The 19,908-nt window shown below is 43.1% G+C and overlaps 1 protein-coding gene across 2 annotated transcripts in view; it reads left to right on the forward strand.

Annotated features, from left to right (window-relative positions):
• fbln2 (fibulin 2) overlaps positions 1-17,909 on the forward strand; it is an 88,702-nt gene extending 70,793 nt beyond the window's left edge. For both annotated transcript variants that reach the window (XM_039797519.1, XM_039797520.1), the window contains exons 11-17: positions 3,801-3,944; positions 6,460-6,588; positions 7,838-7,963; positions 8,308-8,424; positions 9,163-9,291; positions 9,921-10,044; positions 16,499-17,909. In XM_039797519.1, coding sequence (XP_039653453.1) covers positions 3,801-3,944; positions 6,460-6,588; positions 7,838-7,963; positions 8,308-8,424; positions 9,163-9,291; positions 9,921-10,044; positions 16,499-16,859 — 1,130 coding nt within the window. In that variant the 3' untranslated portion in view covers positions 16,860-17,909. The remainder of the gene's footprint in view (positions 1-3,800; positions 3,945-6,459; positions 6,589-7,837; positions 7,964-8,307; positions 8,425-9,162; positions 9,292-9,920; positions 10,045-16,498) is intronic.
• Positions 17,910-19,908: the final 1,999 nt, after the last annotated feature.

Genomic DNA, 19,908 nt, shown 5'->3' on the forward strand with positions numbered 1-19,908 from the left:
TGGCAGGGTTTTACATTTTTATGATGTAAATTGAGGGAGCAAAAGCAGTATCGGCTCCAAATATCAGCTCAAGAAAATCGGCAGCCCGTATCGGTAATCGGCTAAGGCTGATGAAAAAAAAATCGCCATCGGCACTAAAAAATCCATATCGGTCGATCTCTAATAAGGATTCACTGTGCCACAGGTATGTTTAACATTAAAAGATGATTTATAAAATCATGCCAACAATTATTATTTTAATAGCTTAGTATTCTATTCTATGCTTTAGGCCGCCCTACACCCTTTTGTAGGCCCAGTTTAATATGCAACTTAATTGTATACAATATACGTAGTAGGGGGTCCCTGCTCCGTCTCTCTTTCAGTTAAGGGGTCCTTGGTTTAAAAAACGTTGAAGACCCCTGTAATAGAGAGTATGGCAAAGAACAGTTTATCTTTGTCCTGCTGTCTCGCCATGGATTGATTAACCTGTTAGGATGGCCTTGAGGCAAAAGGTAGCTGCTGGGTCCCTGCTCACACCCTCGTCCCTCCCACTCTCTGTGAAGTGTGTACATTTCTATGCTTCTGTGCCAGCGACAGCCGTGGCCGCAGCAAAACTCAAGAATTCATGCACTAATTATGACTAAAAGGATAAAATGATGAGGTGATGACATTTCATATCCAAAACGTCAACCTACTGTGACATCATAACATTCTGCATGAACACTTTTCTGGCCGTCATTCAACGCCATAACTTAGGAACAGAAGAGGGCGACATTTGGTCGGATACCGAGTTGGTGACACTGTGGTGATTGTTTAGATCGCCCGTGCTGCCGGGGTGAAACTGCTTGTGAACTTCACGAAAAGGTGGATGCTTTAAATACACGTTATACCTTAAATTGCTCGAAGTCTTTACTACACATAGTATGAGTAGAGAATGGATAGACATGGGTGTAAACTGCAACTGGTTGGCAAATGGCGGTAATTCCAGTTATGCTACAACGCTACCCAGATTTGTTGTCTGGTAATTTGCTAAAACAAATTAATTTAGGAATATGTAACATGTAGGAGACGTATTTCTGACCACCTGGAGAATGTCGGTCCAATATTCACTCTCCTTTTAGCTCTGGTTTTGGTCTCCCTGAGGGAAATATCTGGCTCTTTAGCTGCTAAATGCTCCACTGTGTTCACCAGCTAGTCTCTAGTCTCTTTTTGGTGTTGAGCAGGTAGTGTACAGTTGGTTTTTAGAGTGTTTTCTCTGAAAACTGAAGCTGTCTGCTGCAACCGAAAACGGAATTAGCTAACCCCTAACACTAATAGGGTTGGGTACCGTTTGGATTTTTACGATTCCGATGCCGAACCGGTACTTTTAAAACGATTCCGATTCTTAAACCGATTCTTGAAAAACTGAAAAATGACATCAAAGAAAGGCTCTTTTATAGTTTTTTTTATTTTATTGAAAATTATTTAAATTTAACAATATATTAACGTTTTAAAGTTCTTAAATATATAATAAGAAAGAGAAAGTGTGATATTTTTACGTCCTTTTTGGAGTGACTGAGGGAAAATATTTCAGTTGACACATTGAGTGGAACCGAAATGAGGAACCGAAATTAGCATTTTAATCCGGTCCGATTCCTACCGGTTGCGTAGGAACCGGTTCCACAGTGAAACCGGGTTTCGGTACCCAACCCTAAACCCTAATGCCTGATTAATGGTCCTGCACCTCCCCAGACATGTAACTAAACCTTGAGGCGACGCAGACTGTGATTGGTCCGCTTGGCCGTGGCTTGGTAGCATCACATTTCCTCCCTACTTGTTTCTGGGTTCTTCTTCTCCGTCTCCACCGCCAGAGTAGGTGCTCGCTCCGAAGCTAACCCCATCACTCTCTCACTCGCTCTACCACACACTCCCCACGCACACCCACACCAAGTATAAATCCTCACAATGGCGTAGGCCGCTTACGTAGGCTACTGCGTAGATCCGTCTTAGCCCCAAGGGTTTAGGTGCCAACCATCTACTACGACGTCCCTAGTTCGCATCAGGCCAAGAACCTTTGATGCATGTCATGCCCATCTCTCTTAACCCATTTCCTGTCATCTCTTTCCTTTCTTTTACACAATAAATGCATAAAATAGTTTGACATTTTGGGAAACATGCTTACTTTCATTATTTACGTTAAATGTGAAGCTACTGCCAGGAGACACTTAGCTTAGCATAATGACTGTAGGCAAGGGGAAACTAAAAACAAAGTGTAAAAACCACAGGTTGCAGGGTTTTTTCGGGGGGGAGGGGGGGTAACGTGCTGGACTTTTTTTTCTCCCGGCGCAGTGACTTCTTGGAGTGTCTCCTCTGTTTGCCTGGTGACCTCACTGTGACAAGTTCCTGCCGCCTGGCCAAGAAACAGTCTGGCACATAACCCCCAATAAAACCACAATTTATCGTTTTATTTTAATTAAACAAATGATATCCCGCTTTTCCTTTAAATGATTTACTTATTTGTTTAGCAGTGTGTAGGGAAACTTTATCATCTTGGAATGGGGAAATACCACAAGGTAGTCATAATGCTCACCCCTGGGTGCTCCTGAGATCATAAAAGTGTCTCATATACCTCGGCTGATATTAACAGCCACGCAGAGCAAAGCAATCATTAAGCCTAATGACTCACAGCGGATGATTGCACATACATTACAGATCTATCACTGATGGTGGAAGGCTTCCTTTAGCTTTCTCCAGTGGAAACAGTTTATTATGATTTTTCAGACTAACCTTCACAATTTTGTAAATTCTGTGACTTGTGTATCTGCACAAGCACTGTTTGGGATTTCTGTGCCTTGTTTGTTGCTTCAGGGTGCGTTATAAGTTCACATAGTGATGTTTGACAGCTATCGGTCACCACCACTGTAATTGCAATTCGGCTTGGCTGTCTGTCTCACTCAGTTGAGTCTAAATCCTACGGTTTTTAAGTTGCTGTTATTTCTAAAAGATGGATCATCTTGTTTGAAGATCATATCTTATTTCAAAAACTCTTACACAGTGAGTTTCCACTTGTTCCATTGGCAGATTCTTTTCATTATTACAACCAAAAAGCACCTTCTGCCCTATTTTAACGATCTAAGTGCACGGCGTGAAGCGCCTGGCGCAGGTGTGTTTAGGGCGTGTCCAAATCCACTTTTGCTAGTTTGACGGCGGAAAAAAGGCTCCGTGCGCCGGGCGCCTGGTTCTAAAGGGTTGATCTTAGTGTCTTCATTAATCAGAGGTGTGTTTTGGGCGTAACATGCAATCAACCAATCAGAGATCATCTCCCATTCCCTTTAAAAGCCAGGCGTGTTTGGACTTGGAGCATTGCTGTTATGATGGAGGATTTACACCCTAATATTTTTATTTGTAATCTTCTGTGCTGCTGTGTGTCCCTGTGTGTGTAACAAGCATAGTGTGCGCGCGCTGAAATGCTGCGTTATTGACTTTAGACCAGGTTTTTGTTGGTCAATGGCGCGATCACTTCCCGCTGCCTCAAGATAGCAATACGCCCAGAATGCACCTGAACACACCTCCCTGTAAGACCATCACGCCCATGGGACACAGATGGGTGCAGGTGCATTTGCTATTTAAACGACGTGGGCGCTGGACGGGAAATTGACAACTGGGTCGGTCTTAAACTAGCAAAGACACTTGCGTCGAGCCTTGCGCTGCGCTTCACCGGGTGCAAGATAGGGCCCCCTGTATTTGTTGTCTTTTTACGCATTTTTGAAGTGGCCTTTGAAGTGTGTAATTTTTTTCAGCTGTCTTGAGGCGTGATACTCTCTCTGTGTGTGTTTCTGCAGACATAAATGAGTGCAGCAGCCGGAGTGAGCCGTGCGGCTCTGGCTTTAACTGCATCAACACCGTGGGCTCCTACACCTGCCAGCAGAAGATCAGAATGTGCAGCCCCGGCTACCATGTCAGCCCTGATGGAGTCACGTGTGTCGGTGAGATTTACCTCTTAAACACAACAGCATGGATGAGGCCAACTATGGAAAAGATGTAAATGAAAGCATTGATATTGTATTTGTTTTGGCTATAACACAGGTGCTCAAATGCATAGTTACAAAATGCCATAAAAGTGGAAGAATGAGCTTGAATATCCGCCAGTTAACGCCAGACCTTCCTCCACGGCGCTGTGGAGGAAGGTCTAAATGGAGATCAAAATTATACAGAATTGAATACATAACATTATGAAGACATTTTACAATAAAAAAAAATATATAATATGAATAAATACAGGTATAAAAATAAAATATAACCATGAAACTGTGAAACTGTGAAGTAGCGAAATATTTCATTTACATTTTTTTTTAACCTCACCTCATTAATAACAATAACATAGTTTATTGCAGCTTATTGTTATCTGATTCCTTATTATTTCATCCAATTTTTCAGTTTACTGCTACTCCTGCATGCTTTGAGCTGAATAAACCATTTAAATATTAAAATGTTCAGCTCTTAAATATAAAAAAAGGATATAATAAACTTGGAACTAGACTTGGCAGCTGGCTCTGTTGAGAAAATCAAAGGGGCATAAAAGGTCTAAGATTCTGATACACCAACCCCACGGCCGACCGTCGGCAGAAAAGTCAGTCGGACTGATCAGTCTCCCCGAGGTCCAAAAAGTGCCTCGGAACCGAAGCGACGCCGACTTGAGCGTACGTTCTGCGCATGCACGAGACGTAATACGTCTCCATAACAGCAGGTGGCGCTAATCTGTATTGTCGCCCAAAAAATTAAAAAAGGAAATGATGCACGCGTCACGTGGGTCTGGCTTCTCCTGAATTTCAAAGCCGACCATAATGGCGGCTCGTTCGGAATACAATCTCGTATTTTAATAAAATAGTTCACCAAAACGTGTTTCTGAAAACATTTTAAGCCAGAAATAGGCCATGCAGTTGCTGAATCGGTCTGGTTTTTTGATTGACAAAGGTCAGTTTGAAAGATTTTCGTCAGATTTTGAGAGGCGTTCGTCACGCTCATCCTGCTTGTCATTTCCGGTAAGTGTTTTAACATAAGTGAACTAATTCTCTAGTCAAGGCACGGAACACACCGAACAGACTCGAGTCCGACCTCGCCAGACAGATAATCGGGTTGGTGTGTCAGCGCCTTTAAGCTCATCTGGCAATGGCAATGTGTGTGATGAGCTCCTGCTTTTGTAGCCTGTGATGGTCTGAGAAATAGTCTCCCCACAGGGTTTATTACTTGAGCTATTGAGCGGTTCTGGACCGCAGCATGGCTGAATTATCTCAACAACCTCTTTCCCAATTGCCGAATGTGTACCTCCTCGGCTCCTCCCACCTCGATGCTCTGGCTTGTGAGCCCGGAAATTGATCTCAGCGCGCCATCCTGAAGAACGTCCCAATTCCTAAAATGCATCTCGAGGAGAGAGGATTTAAGAGCGAGGTGGCCGTGGCTCCCTGGAGGAGCTATAATTGAGGACACACCGAATCTTTTTACCTGTGCCATGTAAACAAAGAGGCGTGGGGCGGCGTCTAGCTCACCCAGTAAGAGCGTTCGACCCGTGTTGGCTGAGTCCTGCAGCGGCACAGGGTTCGAATCCGACCTGCTGCCCTTTGCTGTGTGTCATCCCCCATCTCTCTCCCCCTTTCGTGTCTATCCTCTTTCACAAATAAAGGGAAAAGCCCCAAAAGAATTATCTTTAAAAAAAAAAAAAGAGGCATGACAGAGAGAGAGAGATAATAAATAAATATATATATATATATTATACCCTGTGGTTAATCCATGGATGAGTCCGGTCGGATCATATAAATTAAAGTTCTGATTAATAGCGGGTGTGAAATAATACATCAGTAATGAGGAAAATATTAATAACGTTCTCGGAAATGTGAACATAGCAGAGCTGCTGTCGGACATGCAGCTTCATTTGTAAGTGCGTCTCCAGAGACGAGGAACAGCAGCTTAACTTCATTATTATTATTATTATTATTATTATTATTATTATTATTATTATCAGCCCAAGACGCAGTCCTCAAATGTCAACTCAAAGATATTGAGTTTACTGTCAGAGGATTGAAGACACTAGAAAATACTCTACATTTAGGAAGCTGGAATCGGAGAATGTTTAACTTCTTTTTCATACAAAATTACTCAAACCGATTAATCAATTACCAAAATAGTTGCAGATTAATTTAATAGTTGACAACTAGTCGATTAATCATTGCGGTGCTGATATATTGATCAACCAATAGGGGGAAGAAAAAAACCATCACAATTTCCCAGAGCCCGAGGTGACAGCCTCGATGTCCGACCAACCGTTCTCAACCCAAATATTTCAACTACACTGATAACCCTTTGGCTTCATAAATTACTCCAAACATTTTTGTAATAATTAATTTAACAATAATCACAACTGTTTGGATGTGTTGACGTTAGACTCAGTCAGGTGCTGAGAGGATGGTTGCTCAGCTACTCTTGTCTTTCACTCTGCCTGTCTAGACATTGACGAGTGTCAGATGGGGACGCACCGCTGTGGCGTGGGCCAGATCTGTCACAACCTCCCCGCCAGCTACCGCTGTGACTGTCAGACGGGCTACCAGTATGACGCCCTCCGCAAAGTCTGCAGCGGTACGTATCGCCGTGTCAGCTCTGTGGGATTCAATTCAGTTTCATTTACAGTATCAAATCGTAACAAGAGTTATCTCAAGACACTTTACAGATGGAGTAGGTCTAGACCACCCTCTATAATTTATAAAGACCCAACAACTTCCCGCGAGCAAGCATTTGGTGCGACTGGCGAGGAAAAACTTCCTTTTAGGCAGAAACCTCGGACAGACCCAGGCTCTTTGTGGGCGGCATCTGTCACTACCGGTCTGGACACAGACACAGATATACAGATATAGAGAAATATGATTCATAATAATTATAGCCGTTGGAATGATGAACAGTGGCAGTTATAGTAACAATAAAGATAGTGGAACTATGGCTAGAAATAATAGTTGTAGCAGTTCAAGGCGTAGCGGGGCGTTGGCGAGGCCTAGCAGGGCGTTACGGAGCGTAGTAGGGCACAGCCGGGCGTCGAGCAAAACCACAGCAGCTGTAACCATGATTTAGGTGCCGCCCCAACCCAAGGAAAACTGCGGGGCGAGAAAATGTAAGGACTCCGGGGAATAAGCTCCCCGGAGATGAGTTAGTAACTAGCATTACCGGGACATGAATGCATGCAGATGGAAAGAGAGAGGAGATCAGTGTGTCAAAGGAAGTCCCCCGGCAATCTAGACCTATAACAGCATAACTAAGAGCGGGTGACGAGCAGATTGGAGTTGTTGTTTTTGTTGTTGTTTTTTTCTTCATTGCAATTACAATTTTCAACACCCCATATACACGTACATTGCGCCAGATTGGAGGTTTAGTCGTCAAAACAGTTTCTGAAGCCAGATCTGCTGATCTGAACACATCACTGGCTCAGTTAGACTCCACTGCACAGAGCCAAAAAACCCAGGTTTTTGTGCTAAATGTGATGTCAGATTTGAGTAAATAGGACAGAGGGTACTCTTTATATCAGCCTTTTCCTGATGATTACAGATTTTGATTTCAACTCCCAACGGTCACCAAACAATGTAATCAAAGCAATTCTTTTGAACGTTAAGTTTTGCAAGTAAACTCTTATTTTGTGTTCTGAATGAAGAGAAAAGTTCAAACGGGAAAAGTATGAAAGGGAAATTACCAAAATAACTGTGATTAGGAGTTTTTCCATAATCGAGCAGCCCTACTCTAAACATCACTGGGTGTGCGTCTGAATGAGAACTGGCGTTGAGTCCATAGTGGCCCCGAGGTATCTGTCTGCTATCTAATAGCTCCTACTCTGCACTGACAGATGTAAATGAGTGCTGGCGCTATCCTGGCAGGCTGTGTGCCCAAACCTGTGAAAACACCCCAGGCTCCTACCACTGCTCATGCACAGCCGGCTTCTCCCTAGCATTTGATGGCAAGAACTGTGAAGGTAAGCTAGACTGTTTTTTTTTTTCCTCTCTAACATATCGAGAATTTAAACGCCACCTTGTTTACATGGACTGTTGTTTTCCTTGAAGAATTCAAGGCATAGAGGTACGCCTCTGGGGAGAGCAAAATGCAGCCTTCGCACAGACTTTGGAGATTATATATATTGATAGAAAACTGTTTATGAGTCTTTGTTTCACAAATAAACGGTATTCTCTTGGAATTTAATTTAGTCTCCATGGCGGAGGTGTCTGAGAGTGCATACATAACTAGAGAATGCAATTACCGAAGAAATTGCGGTGTGAATGCTGGATGTTGAATGGCTCGTCTTCTCTTTTCTGTGCTTAGATGTAAATGAATGTGACAAAAACCCGTGTGGCCAGGAGTGCGCCAACATCTACAGCTCATACCAATGCTACTGTCGCCAAGGCTACTACCTGAAAGAGGACGGACACACCTGTGAAGGTATTTTCTACCAAAGTTACTAGGTAGAGACTGGTGGATTTGGTGGAGACCCAAAATAAATTGAAAAGGAGAGGGAACACTGGACTTACAATTCAATTCAGTTCAGAGTGTCAAATCACAACAGGAGTTATCTCAGGACACTTTACAGATAGACCACTCTTTAATTTACAGAGACCCAACAATTACCCTGAAAAGGAAGCAATTGGTGTTGGGGGGGGGGAGATGTCAGATCTTGAGAAAGCAGTGGAAATAGTTTAGAGTCATGATATATTCAGGGAAACAGAATAAGGCAAATACAGTCAGGGCCGAATGGGTGAAGGAGTTTTAACTTCCTATAATAACTCAAATTGCTTATATGAAGTCTCATTGAGCCAAATCATATCACAGTGTTTCCATGAATGTGAAGAACAGCAGCATGACTCTTGTCACCAGTAACAGATTTAATTTTGTCTTGGCTGACTGGGCCTTGAGCTAGCTCCTGTCGCTAATCCCCAGACAGGAAAACACATTTGGACAGGCGTAGCGATCTCACACACACACACACACACACACACACACACACACACACACACACACACACACACACACACACACACACACACACACACACACACACACACACACACACACACACACACACACACACACACACACACACACACACAGAGAGAGAGATAAAGAACATGGCTTCAGCTTCCATCCAGAGCTCTAATCTGAGATGTTTGTCTCTTTTAACAGATATTGATGAGTGCTCCCAGAGCATCGGGAACCTTTGTACCTTCCAGTGTGTGAACGTTGCTGGCAGCTACAAGTGTGCCTGTCCTGCTAATGGATACGTCATGTCGGCCAATGGACGCACCTGCAAAGGTGAGGCCTCAGGCCTCTTTCACACTGGCTGCGTGGCGTGAGCGTGGCGTTTCTGTTGCGTGTCAGTTACGTGGCGGCTGCGTGGATTTTTCTATGTATTTGCACACCACCTTGTCTGTACACATGGATGTTTCCCATAAACATAAATATATACTGATCTGATTACAGCAAAGACAACGTTGGCAGTGTGTTGCCGGCCTCAGTGAACAGTTTTATGGTCCGGCACCAAGACCACAGCAGATTGGGATGAAGGATTAACTAAAATATAGGATTTTTATTTAACATAGGTTGAATTAGTTTAACAAATGTAACAAAAAAATAGTTTTAACAAAATGAGACTGGCGGTAAAACATACTGCCAGGCTAACTTGGGATGTGCACCAAGTAGCATTCACACTGTCAACATTTCTTGTGAAATTTTCTAGCTCTTGAGCCACTTGAATTGAAATTGGTTGAAAGCCCTGAAGAAGCTAGTAAGCCCTTAAATTGGGATTATTTTGTCAAACTGTGTCAAATCTGTTTCTGAAGATGAATGAGTTACGTTCAAAATGATATGATTGAATTGGAACCAAAAAAAGAATACTGTTCAAAATCAATCTGCTTATTTCTTTATTATTTCTTTATTTCCAGATATTGACGAGTGCACAACTGGCGCCCACAACTGTTCATATGGACAGAGCTGCTATAACCTCCAGGGAGGCTTCAGATGTCTCTCCTTTGCCTGCCCTCACAACTACAAGAAGGTGTCAGACATGTGAGTCGCGGTTTTCTCTCAGCATCTGCAGAATCTTTTTTAAGATTGTTTGAATTGACGTTTATTGACAACATATACAAAAAAATATAAACATCAACATCCAAAATACAAACGAAACAAACAAGCATACTCCCACACACACACACACACACACACACACACACACACACACACACACACACACACACAGACACTTTAACCATTTATTTACGTCCACGTGAAGAAAAATGGTACAGGGACACAAATATTACAGATGCAGTACAATATCTATATCTATAATCTTCACAATATCACTTAATAAGCACAATACTCAGTTCTTAAGGGTATAAGTAGCAACGTCTCCGCCATATGTGGCGGCTGCCTTTAATAGCAGATATAGCACAGTACTTTGCAAGCTGTTTAGCCCTCTTTTTGGCCATCCCAAGTTGTTGCATGACGCGCACGCACACACACACGCACACAAACACAAGTGGGGGAGAATTACAAGTATATATCTTAACCCCAAGTCAAGGAAACCAAAAACCCCAAATGTCCTGTAGTATGCATACGAAAACCAGACGGTATAGACAAAATCATTGCATCCAAGTACATGCATAAATAAAAGTAGAATTAAATTGGGTCCAGATATTGCAAAAAAGGGCCCCCAGGATTCGATCCATTAATGCTGATGTTTTGAATACTTAGTCCGCAGTCTCTCCAGGTGGATCACTGAAACAAGTCCATGTAACCAGTTTCTGAAACATGGTGGATATGTTTTCCAGTCCTTAAGAATTAGTTTTTTTTGCCAGAACCGTGCCCATCAATCAAGCTGTTTGAATGTGTAGAGGGAGGATTAAAGAGTCCTCTGAGCATCCAAAAAGGGCCAAGTCTCTGTCAGGAGAGATAGTCTTATGATAAACCCTGGGGGGAAAACAAATATTCTTGAGCATCTGCAGAATCTTTAAACATTTTGCTCGATTGATTGGGTTATTGGTGAAAACGACATGTACGTCACATGCTTCTAGGGTTGCCGTCCTGGAATTGTAGTTCTACTTTCTTCCTGTAGCAAAGTGTACTGCATGCGTCGCTGACACCATGGTGAAATGAATATTAAAGTTATTGCGCAGTATCCTGGGCATTTAAAATCTGACCTACTGTCCCTTTAAAGGTGCAGTAGGTGAGACTTATAAAACGTTCTGTTATATTTGCTGAAACTGACCCTATGTTCCAGTAAAAACTACATGAGAAAAAAGAAAAAAATCTCACCTACAGCCTGTAGTGAGATTTGCAAAAATCCACAGCTCCCTGTTCAGATGCACCAATCAGGGCCAGGGGGGGTGTCTAACTGTGTGTCAATCACTGCTCATGCACACGCATTCATTCTCCCTTGTGGGGGGAGGGGCTTAGGAGACCGTTTTGGGCTTTACCGGAAAGGGGGGAGGGACTGAGAAGTTGTCGATGTTCAAATTTTTTGGCTAAGTCCTGGATCTTCACAATCCCACCTACAGCACCTTTAAGCATTGGCTTGTGTCTGTGAGATTGTTTGATAGGTTTCCCCTTAGTTCCTCTCTGCCTGTGCTCCTCTAATGAGAAGTACTGTACATCCAAGTCCTTGCGCTGCAGTGCGCTGCTCAGAAGGGTCTTGTTAGCTGTGAACCTGTGGCAGCTGTAGAGGCTGTCTGGTAACCCAGCATGACTCCCATCGAGCTGTATGATCTAGTCAGTTGGCTTTGATCAGCAGCGCTCCCAACTCTACGCTCCAGTGGACAGAAACAGCACACACACCCTCCACTCAGCCCAGAGTCTTACCCAGTCTTATCAGTGTTATCAAGAGACACCTTACTAACCTCAGTGTGGCGTGGCTTGGCTTGGCTTGGCTTGGCTCGGCGTGGAGAAACATCTTTCATTCATGAGTAGACTTTGCAGCCGTGGCCGCACGGCTTAAAACTCCTCCTGGTCTGCCTTTAGTGACTGTGATTTATTAGTGCAGGTTCCAAGACACTTTTGGCACAAGCCGTGCAAATTTTACGGTGCACTACATCAAGCTTTAGTCCGGGCTGTAAATTTTAATGTGTAATGGATATAAGCAGTAACAGAGCATTGGAACACAGACAAGGAAAGCCCTGCAAGTGGCCGCTGGAGGATGACTTCTTTCTCCAACGGCATTGTATTGCCGTACTTAGAATTGTCCACTTTGCTAAAGTCCGTTACCTTGAAACCATCCAGCAAATAGACGGTACCGTAGGGTGCTGTTACCTGAAACTCATTTTACACACAGTTTAACAACAAAACAGAACGCTGAGTGAACATTACTAGCTACGTTTTTCATGTTGGTTTTGCGCGGTATGCACCCCCACCAACCTGGAAAGCGTTTTAAACCGTAACGTTAATACAGCGTGTCGGAGGAATACAGCGTCTCCTGCAGCGGGGCGTCAGAGGCAGAGGGACCGTCACCGCAGCATTCGCTAACCTTAGCTTCTTGTCTCATCTGGGGTCTGATAAACAGTAAATTCATCAAATTCAGTGTCCACAATGCTATTTTCCAATAAACTGTAGCTGTCATATTTCACGGGGTGAGTGCAGATTTCATGTCGCGGCTTTCGGCGCTGTTTGTCACTTTGCCTAAGATTGACAAGTGTACTCGCCCTGTTGTTTATTTGGTTGCCATGACTATGCGAGTGATGACGTCCTGTCACTGTTCCAGTTGCTCACCCTAAAGAGGACAGAGAGCGGATTACAGTTCGCTTGAGTTCAGTAGAGCAGACGGCTGTGCTGACTCGTGTAATTACGACTTTATGACTTTTCATAAACAGCTGAAGGAGCGGCGGTTCGTGGTGTACATGGCGGCAACCCTGTTGTGCGTCTGCCCTATTTCTGATACCGTGGCGGGAGAAATTTTACCGTAGCGGGCCTGTAGAACATCCCTCGCTATGCAAAAACAAAATTTGGATCGTGCAACCAGGCAGGCCTGCTTATAGGGTTAAGATTTACGAAGAATATGTTTAACGTTACACCGTGTATGAACTGGGACATTTTGGGACCGATTGTGGCAGAGTTGCTGTGGACAACGTAACGTTACAAAGGACGATACACTGGTAAGAGCAAATTAGTTTTAACCATGTATCCATTTAATTGAAATAGCTCACATTACTGCATTGTGTTAACAGTTAACTTGATTTATTATTGTATGTGGCGTTTTCTTTTGCGGGGTGCAAATGTTCCACCAAAACAAAGTTCCTTCCCGAGACTATTTAGCAGAGCCACCGTCGCTGCGTCCGGAGCTTAGCGCCGCCCAAGACGATTGGGATTGGTTTAAAGAAATGCAGACAACCCAGAGCGTCCTATCCTGCAGAGTATGTGTGCACCCCACAGCACTGTGGGGTAAGGTCTGGTAATGCAAAACTAGTTGACACGTGGCAGCAGAATGAGTCTCCAAATGTGTTCTAAGTGACCTCTGGTGATCGGATCTCACTTTCCCACTCCATACGCTAATAACCACATACATCATTCAGTTTGCATATAGGCTGGTTGTGAGTGACTGTATACATTTCAGTTGTTACTCTCACATAAATCCTACATTAGAAACGTTCAATGACAGTGACGATCAATGAAAAAAGCTCTGCTATACAGTCAGTCTCCATGTGCCAAAGGACATAACCTTTCTTTGCGTGACAGCATTACATGTACGGTACATGTTATAAACCTAAAAATAAGGATGTCTGTCTGGGCGCAGGGACCTGGGCAGGAGAAAAAGGTTTTTAAACGTGTCAGTGTGTTCAGCTCTCAGTACGTTTAGAGCTTCTAACTGAATCTCTGTGGTTTGAAGTATAGTTTCTATATTATATCTCCTTTATTTCACCGTTTATTGTTCCCTTATAGGAGTCGTGTTAATGTTAGCACCGCCAGACACTTTAGGGGGTAGTATAACGCCCTGACCCGAGGCCCAAGAGCGTCTGTGTCCTTTTATTTGGCTGATGGGCCATGAACACGTCATCCCTCTCCATCTCTATAGCGCTGTGTTAATCTCTGTGGCAGCAAGGACACACATACACAATACTGGAGGAGGATCATGCAAAAGCTTTTTTTTTTTTTTTATCAAGGCCTGCTTATTAAAGATTTTCAGAGTGTACAAGCTATAAAAATTTTTTTTCGAACAATCGAAACTAATATCAAAACAAATAAAACACACTTCTACAGTAAATTAAGGCCGGTCCCTTTATATATTTAACCATAAAGGAGAATGACATTAAAAAAGAGAAATCAATAACAACATAGGAATATACAATGTATTATGGGGTTTGTTTTTTGCTTCCATTTGATCTATAAAATTTCAAGGAAGGCTGCCAAATAGCATGAAACGTCAAAACAGCCCCAGAGAGAGAGAGAGAGAGAGAGAGAGAGAGAGAGAGAGAGAGAGAGAGAGAGAGAGAGAGAGAGAGAGAGAGAGAGAGAGAGAGAGAGAGAGAGAGAGAGAGAGAGAGAGAGAGAGTCAGTCTTATCTTCTCTAGTTTAAGATATTGTGTAACTTCTTGAATCCACTGAGAATACGAAGGGGGTAGAGGGTCTTTCCATTTGAAGAGAATGAGTCGCCTGGCCAACAGCGTGCAATAGGCCAGCATGTTGCACTTCCTATTACTTAAATGCTTATCCTATGATATAGTCTCGCTTTGCCTGACCTTCCTCCACATCGCTGCGGAGGAGGGTCTGGCTAGTCCACACAGCATGCCAGGATGGGATGATATGGCCTAAAAATCTCCGATTTTATTTTTTTTAATTCGATTTGCGTTTTTTTTTCTGATTTTCCCCCCTACTTATTAAGGAAAGCAATAAGTGCAAACGGCAGACAACTTAAAACAAATTTTGCTTTTATTTAATCAAAAGCAAGACAAATGTAACCCCCATTTCTGGGATGAATAATAAATAAATGAACACCCTCTTGGAATCAAAGTCCTAGCTGTGTTTTAAGTCACACTTTGTAGTAGACTAAAAGGAGACAAACATTCACCTTGAGAGTAGCACCATTTCCTAAAGCATTAACAATACATTCAAATCTGAGGAAAACTAGACAGTGACATTTTTTTGTCTAAGGTTTTAATCAAATTAATAAAACCCGTCTTCTCTATGGTATATATGGGTACCATGTCTTTGGCTACGTGCAAAGCGACCGCTTTGGTGATTGTTCTCCACCGTGCTCCTTTCCTGTCATATGCGGGGCCTTGTGCAAAGGATTCGGCTACAGTTAGCTGTTTTTTAGCTAAGGTTTGTTGGTCACTGCGGTATTGTTCGTCTCGGAGAGACTGGCATTTTTCATATTCGGCTGGATGTCAAATGTTGCAGCGTGGGGTCTCTTGCTCCATGTCTGTCGCAGCAAACCCATACCAGTTCCAAACAACAGATGATTTTATTCCTTTCTTGGGAACAAACTTCCCACTCTCGCCGGTAGCCATGTTGTCACTTGCTGTTGCTGTTTCGTGTGTGCTATGATGTTGTTGTTGTTGTCGCTTGCCATACTGCTATGTGAAACTAACGCTACGGAAGCTCCGGGGAGCCAAAAATTTACTTATTTTTTAAATCGCCCGCAACAAAAAATTCAAATTAATTAATTTAATCAATTTTTCGCCCAGGCCTAGATGGGAGGAAAATGTGCTCTGGTTTATTGGTATTTCTTCAAACCAGTCACAGTCGTCATGAGCGTCCCTCAGCTCCGCACGGAGCCTCTGCTAAATAGCCTCGGGAAGGAACTTGTTTTGGTGGAGCGTGTGTACGTTCAAAAGTTGTTTTAGTCGTGCGAGAGAAAACTCAGATTGGACAGATAGTCTGTTAACCTTAGTCCTCATAAATCCACCGGAGTTTAAAATTCAAAGACAAAGAAAGCGGAAGGTAACGGCCATCGGCGAAAAGACGTGCATCCGGCAGAATTTCCTGCGGCACCGTATCAGTCCTGGAAGTGGAACGTCGTGGCTGTAGACTACCTGTGATATAACACCAAACAGAGCAGTAAGAGGGGATGGATCAATTGGCGCCTTCAGTATTTCAGAAGAGTATTGAAAATCGATTGGCAGAAATGACGTAGTCTTGGACATGTCTAAAACATATGTAATAGGTTGGCAGGGCCTTGTTTACATCTGTCGCCTGTGGGGTCTAACTCTAGACAGCCTAACCTTTGACCAGTCGGGTCGATCTACTCTACTATCTTAAATTGTACAATGATGTGAGCAAAAACTATTTTACACTGATATTGTGAACGGGGCTTTTGGATCCAAACCAGAAACAAATAGCAGCAGGACTCGCAGCCATGCTTAACAGGAAGAAAGACACTTAACATATTAGTTTTTTACCAATAAAACACACTTATGAACATGTTCAGTGTTCCAGTATATAGTCTTTTAATACACCCAAAGTACCTAGTCCCTAAATTTTGCCGTGCCCATCGACCCTCTTCTTTTTCTCTCTCTCTTTCTTGATTTGTTTTCAGACGATGTGAGCGGATCAGCTGTCCCAGCAACTCCTTAGACTGTCAGAACTCCCCCATACGCATCACGTACTACCAGCTCAGCTTCCAGACCAACATCATCATCCCTGCCCAGATCTTCCGAATCGGACCGTCCCCCGCCTACTCCGGCGACCACATTGTCATCGGCATCATCAGAGGCAACGAGGAGGGCTACTTCAGCACCAGAAAGCTGAACAGCTTCACCGGGGCCGTGTACCTGCAGAGGCAGGTGCGCGAGCCCAAAGACTTCCTGATAGACGTGGAGATGAAGCTGCTGAGGCAGGGGGCGTTCACCTCGTTCCTCGCCAGGATCTATGTCTTCATCACATCCGGCGCCGTGTAACACCAAGGCCGAACAGACAGAGAGAGAGAGAGAGAGAGAGAGAGGGACTGGGAACTTCATATGGTGCTCAACCTTTATGTGTGCGGACTCTTTTTGTAATGCCTCCCCAAAAGTCTTGTAAAATGTTGCCAAAGACCTTACGCCAAAAACACACCGGCCGCGGAAGCGCTGCGAAGCGACGCAAAGCAGCGCCATTTTCATTTCGACGCCCATGTCATCCAATCTGTTCAGGAGAGAAGTGTCTATTCTTTCGCCATCTCTTCTGTTTCTTCCAAAAGCTGTTAAGTGAATGTGTCAAGCTAGGTAGGTTAGCAAACATAGGCTATCCACAGCGCAGCCGGACACTTTACAAAATAAAACACATTTCAAAATAAAACGCATTTCAAAATAAAACACATTTCAAAATAAAACACCCAGGCTTATGGGGTCTTTGGCTGTCTTGACTTCTCAGCTGTGTCTAGAGCGAGACAGGCGATTAGGCACGCAGAGAGAGACAGACAGATGGGGAGAGAGAGAGAGAGAGAGAGAGAGAGAGGGACATTCTGTAGTGGAGAGGATTTGGTCTGGTGTGAACAGACAGGCGCCTAATTGGGCACGAATCTACGCTTCGCAGCGATTGGCGGGTCGTGTGTCTCTGACGTTACTGTTTTGTCGTCTTTCTCAGATCATCTTGCTTTGTTTCTTCAGCTCTTCTACGACAATCCTACTTCCCGAGAAGCCCTGTATTTACAGCATTTAAAGTATTTTATCTGCGTGACTCTTGCTAATGTAATTTTGCTTTTATGCCGCACCGATGTAAGGGTCTGCTCAAGCTGTGGACTCGGTGGCAAGGTGCTGCACCGGTCACTGCACAAGTCTGGCTCGGTGTTTAATGTGCTGCTCTGCTCTTTTAACCTCCCCTACCCTGTACATGTTATTTGTTATGAGAGTTATTCATGAAAGTCTGAAAAGAACTAATAAACCTTTGCACCACTAGAAGTTAAAGGCACTTGTCAGCTGTGGAGGCCCAACACTGACTAGTCAAAATCACAACTGAATACATGAATTAAACAACATAAATCATGTCAATAAGTAAAAAAAAGCAAAATGCTTTTTTACTTTTTTTTTTCCCTTTACCACTAATCAGTTCAACTTCTTAGCTTTTTCTATTAATTAGTATTGGCAGAAATTTGATAATTTATCTTGATCATCTTTTTTTTCTTCTCCACATGACATTGCCTATTTTTCTCGTGCTAATATGATAATGAAATGGCTGTGTCCATTTGTGTGTGTGTGTGTGTGTGTGTGTGTGTGTGTTTGAGTGTTAGGGGCTGCACAATTAATCGCAATTTTATCGAAATCGCAGTATGAAGTAGTGCAATATCCAAATCGCGGGGGGGGGCGCAATATTTGTTAAAGGCAAAACGTGTCAATCCGTTCTAAAGTAAAGTATTGTGGTGCTGCAGAGACGTCCCGGCTTACAAATCCCATCATACAGACTAAAGAAATAATCTTTGTTTTTCAATCATTTTTTTTTATTTTTTATATTTTTCAATGAAAATGAGAATAATGCTACAAAAATGATCATTCCCTCCAATATCGTGAATCATATCGCAATATCAGTCAAAATCGCAATTAGATATTTTCCTCATATTGTGCAGCCCTAGTGTGTGTGTGTGTGTGTGTGTGTGTGTGTGTGTGTGTGTGTGTGTGTGTGTGTGTGTGTGTGTGTGTGTGTGTGTGTGTGTGTGTGTGTGTGTGTGTGTGTGTGAGATAAATACAAGAATACAATTGTAAATAACATAAAGTTTAAATTGATTTAATTTTAAATACATAAAGATTTGATTTATTTTACCAACTGATTGGAGGTTAAGAGAAAATATAGAAATGTATATTATACATATATAAAATCAGTTTTGGGCCTCCGTAAGCCACCACCTAAATTAGTTAATGTGGTTAGAAAAGTAAAAGTACATTTTGTTCAGCATTTGGTGGTTATTCTTATTTTTATTTTTTGAAAGATGTGATCTGATGAGATGTAAGTGTTAAAATTTCACACGAGAAAACATAAACGAGTTAAGTATGGTCAATTCCAGCACTGAGAAATATTAATGTAGCGTAACTGTTGATCATTTTATTGTTAAAGTTAAGTGTGTATATATAGACAAATTTTTTTTTGTAGCTTGCAGGAATGAATCGGTCTGCGGTTGTCCCTCCAGACACCGTGCCCAGTGTCGGCTGCCACGTGACATTTGTATCTACCAACCAATCAATAAATGATCATCAAACTGTTGCAATTTGCTCAATAATAGCACCGATCAAATTCTGTGTCAGGGTCACATCAATCTGTTTCCACATCGATGCTTTTCACTGGTGCTGTGTTCATCATTTCCACTGTGTGTGTGTGTGTGTGTGTGTGTGTGTGTGTGTGTGTGTGTGTGTGTGTGTGTGTGTGTGTGTGTGTGTGTGTGTGTCAACTATATTCGTGGGGTCCAAATACCGGGAGTCCAGTATACTTGTGGGGCCAAAATGCTGGACCCCACAAGTTTAAAGGGCTGTTTGAGGGTTAAGACTTGGTTTTAGGATTAGGGATAGAATTAGGTTATGGTTAGGGTGAGGGTAAGGGTTAAGGTTAGGCATTTAGTGGTGATGGTTAAGGTGAGGGTAAGGGTTAAGGTTAGGCATTTAGTTGTGATGGTTAAGGTTAGGGTAAGGGGCTAGGGAATGCATTATGTCAATGACGGGTCCCCACAAAGATAGTGAAACGCACTGTGTGTGTGTGTGTGTGTGTGTGGGTGGGTGTGTGGGTGGGTGGGTGGGTGTGTGAACAGTGAGCCAACATCTCCATCTACTGGTGAAAGTGTCAAGGCCTCTCCACAAAGGCAGGGCAGGTTGACTTTCTAGATCACCTTCCAACAACAAGGCAATTCAAAGTGCTTTAACCCCACTCTTGTCCTTGTGGTCAAATTCTTTTTATTTTTGGGCATTTCTGCCTTTATTGGACAGGAAAGCTGAGATATGAAAGGGGAGAGAGAGGGGGGAAGACATTAGAGTGCGGATCGGGCCGCAT

This window comes from Perca fluviatilis, chromosome 4, assembly GCF_010015445.1.
Source record: "Perca fluviatilis chromosome 4, GENO_Pfluv_1.0, whole genome shotgun sequence".
Lineage (NCBI taxonomy): Eukaryota > Metazoa > Chordata > Actinopteri > Perciformes > Percidae > Perca > Perca fluviatilis.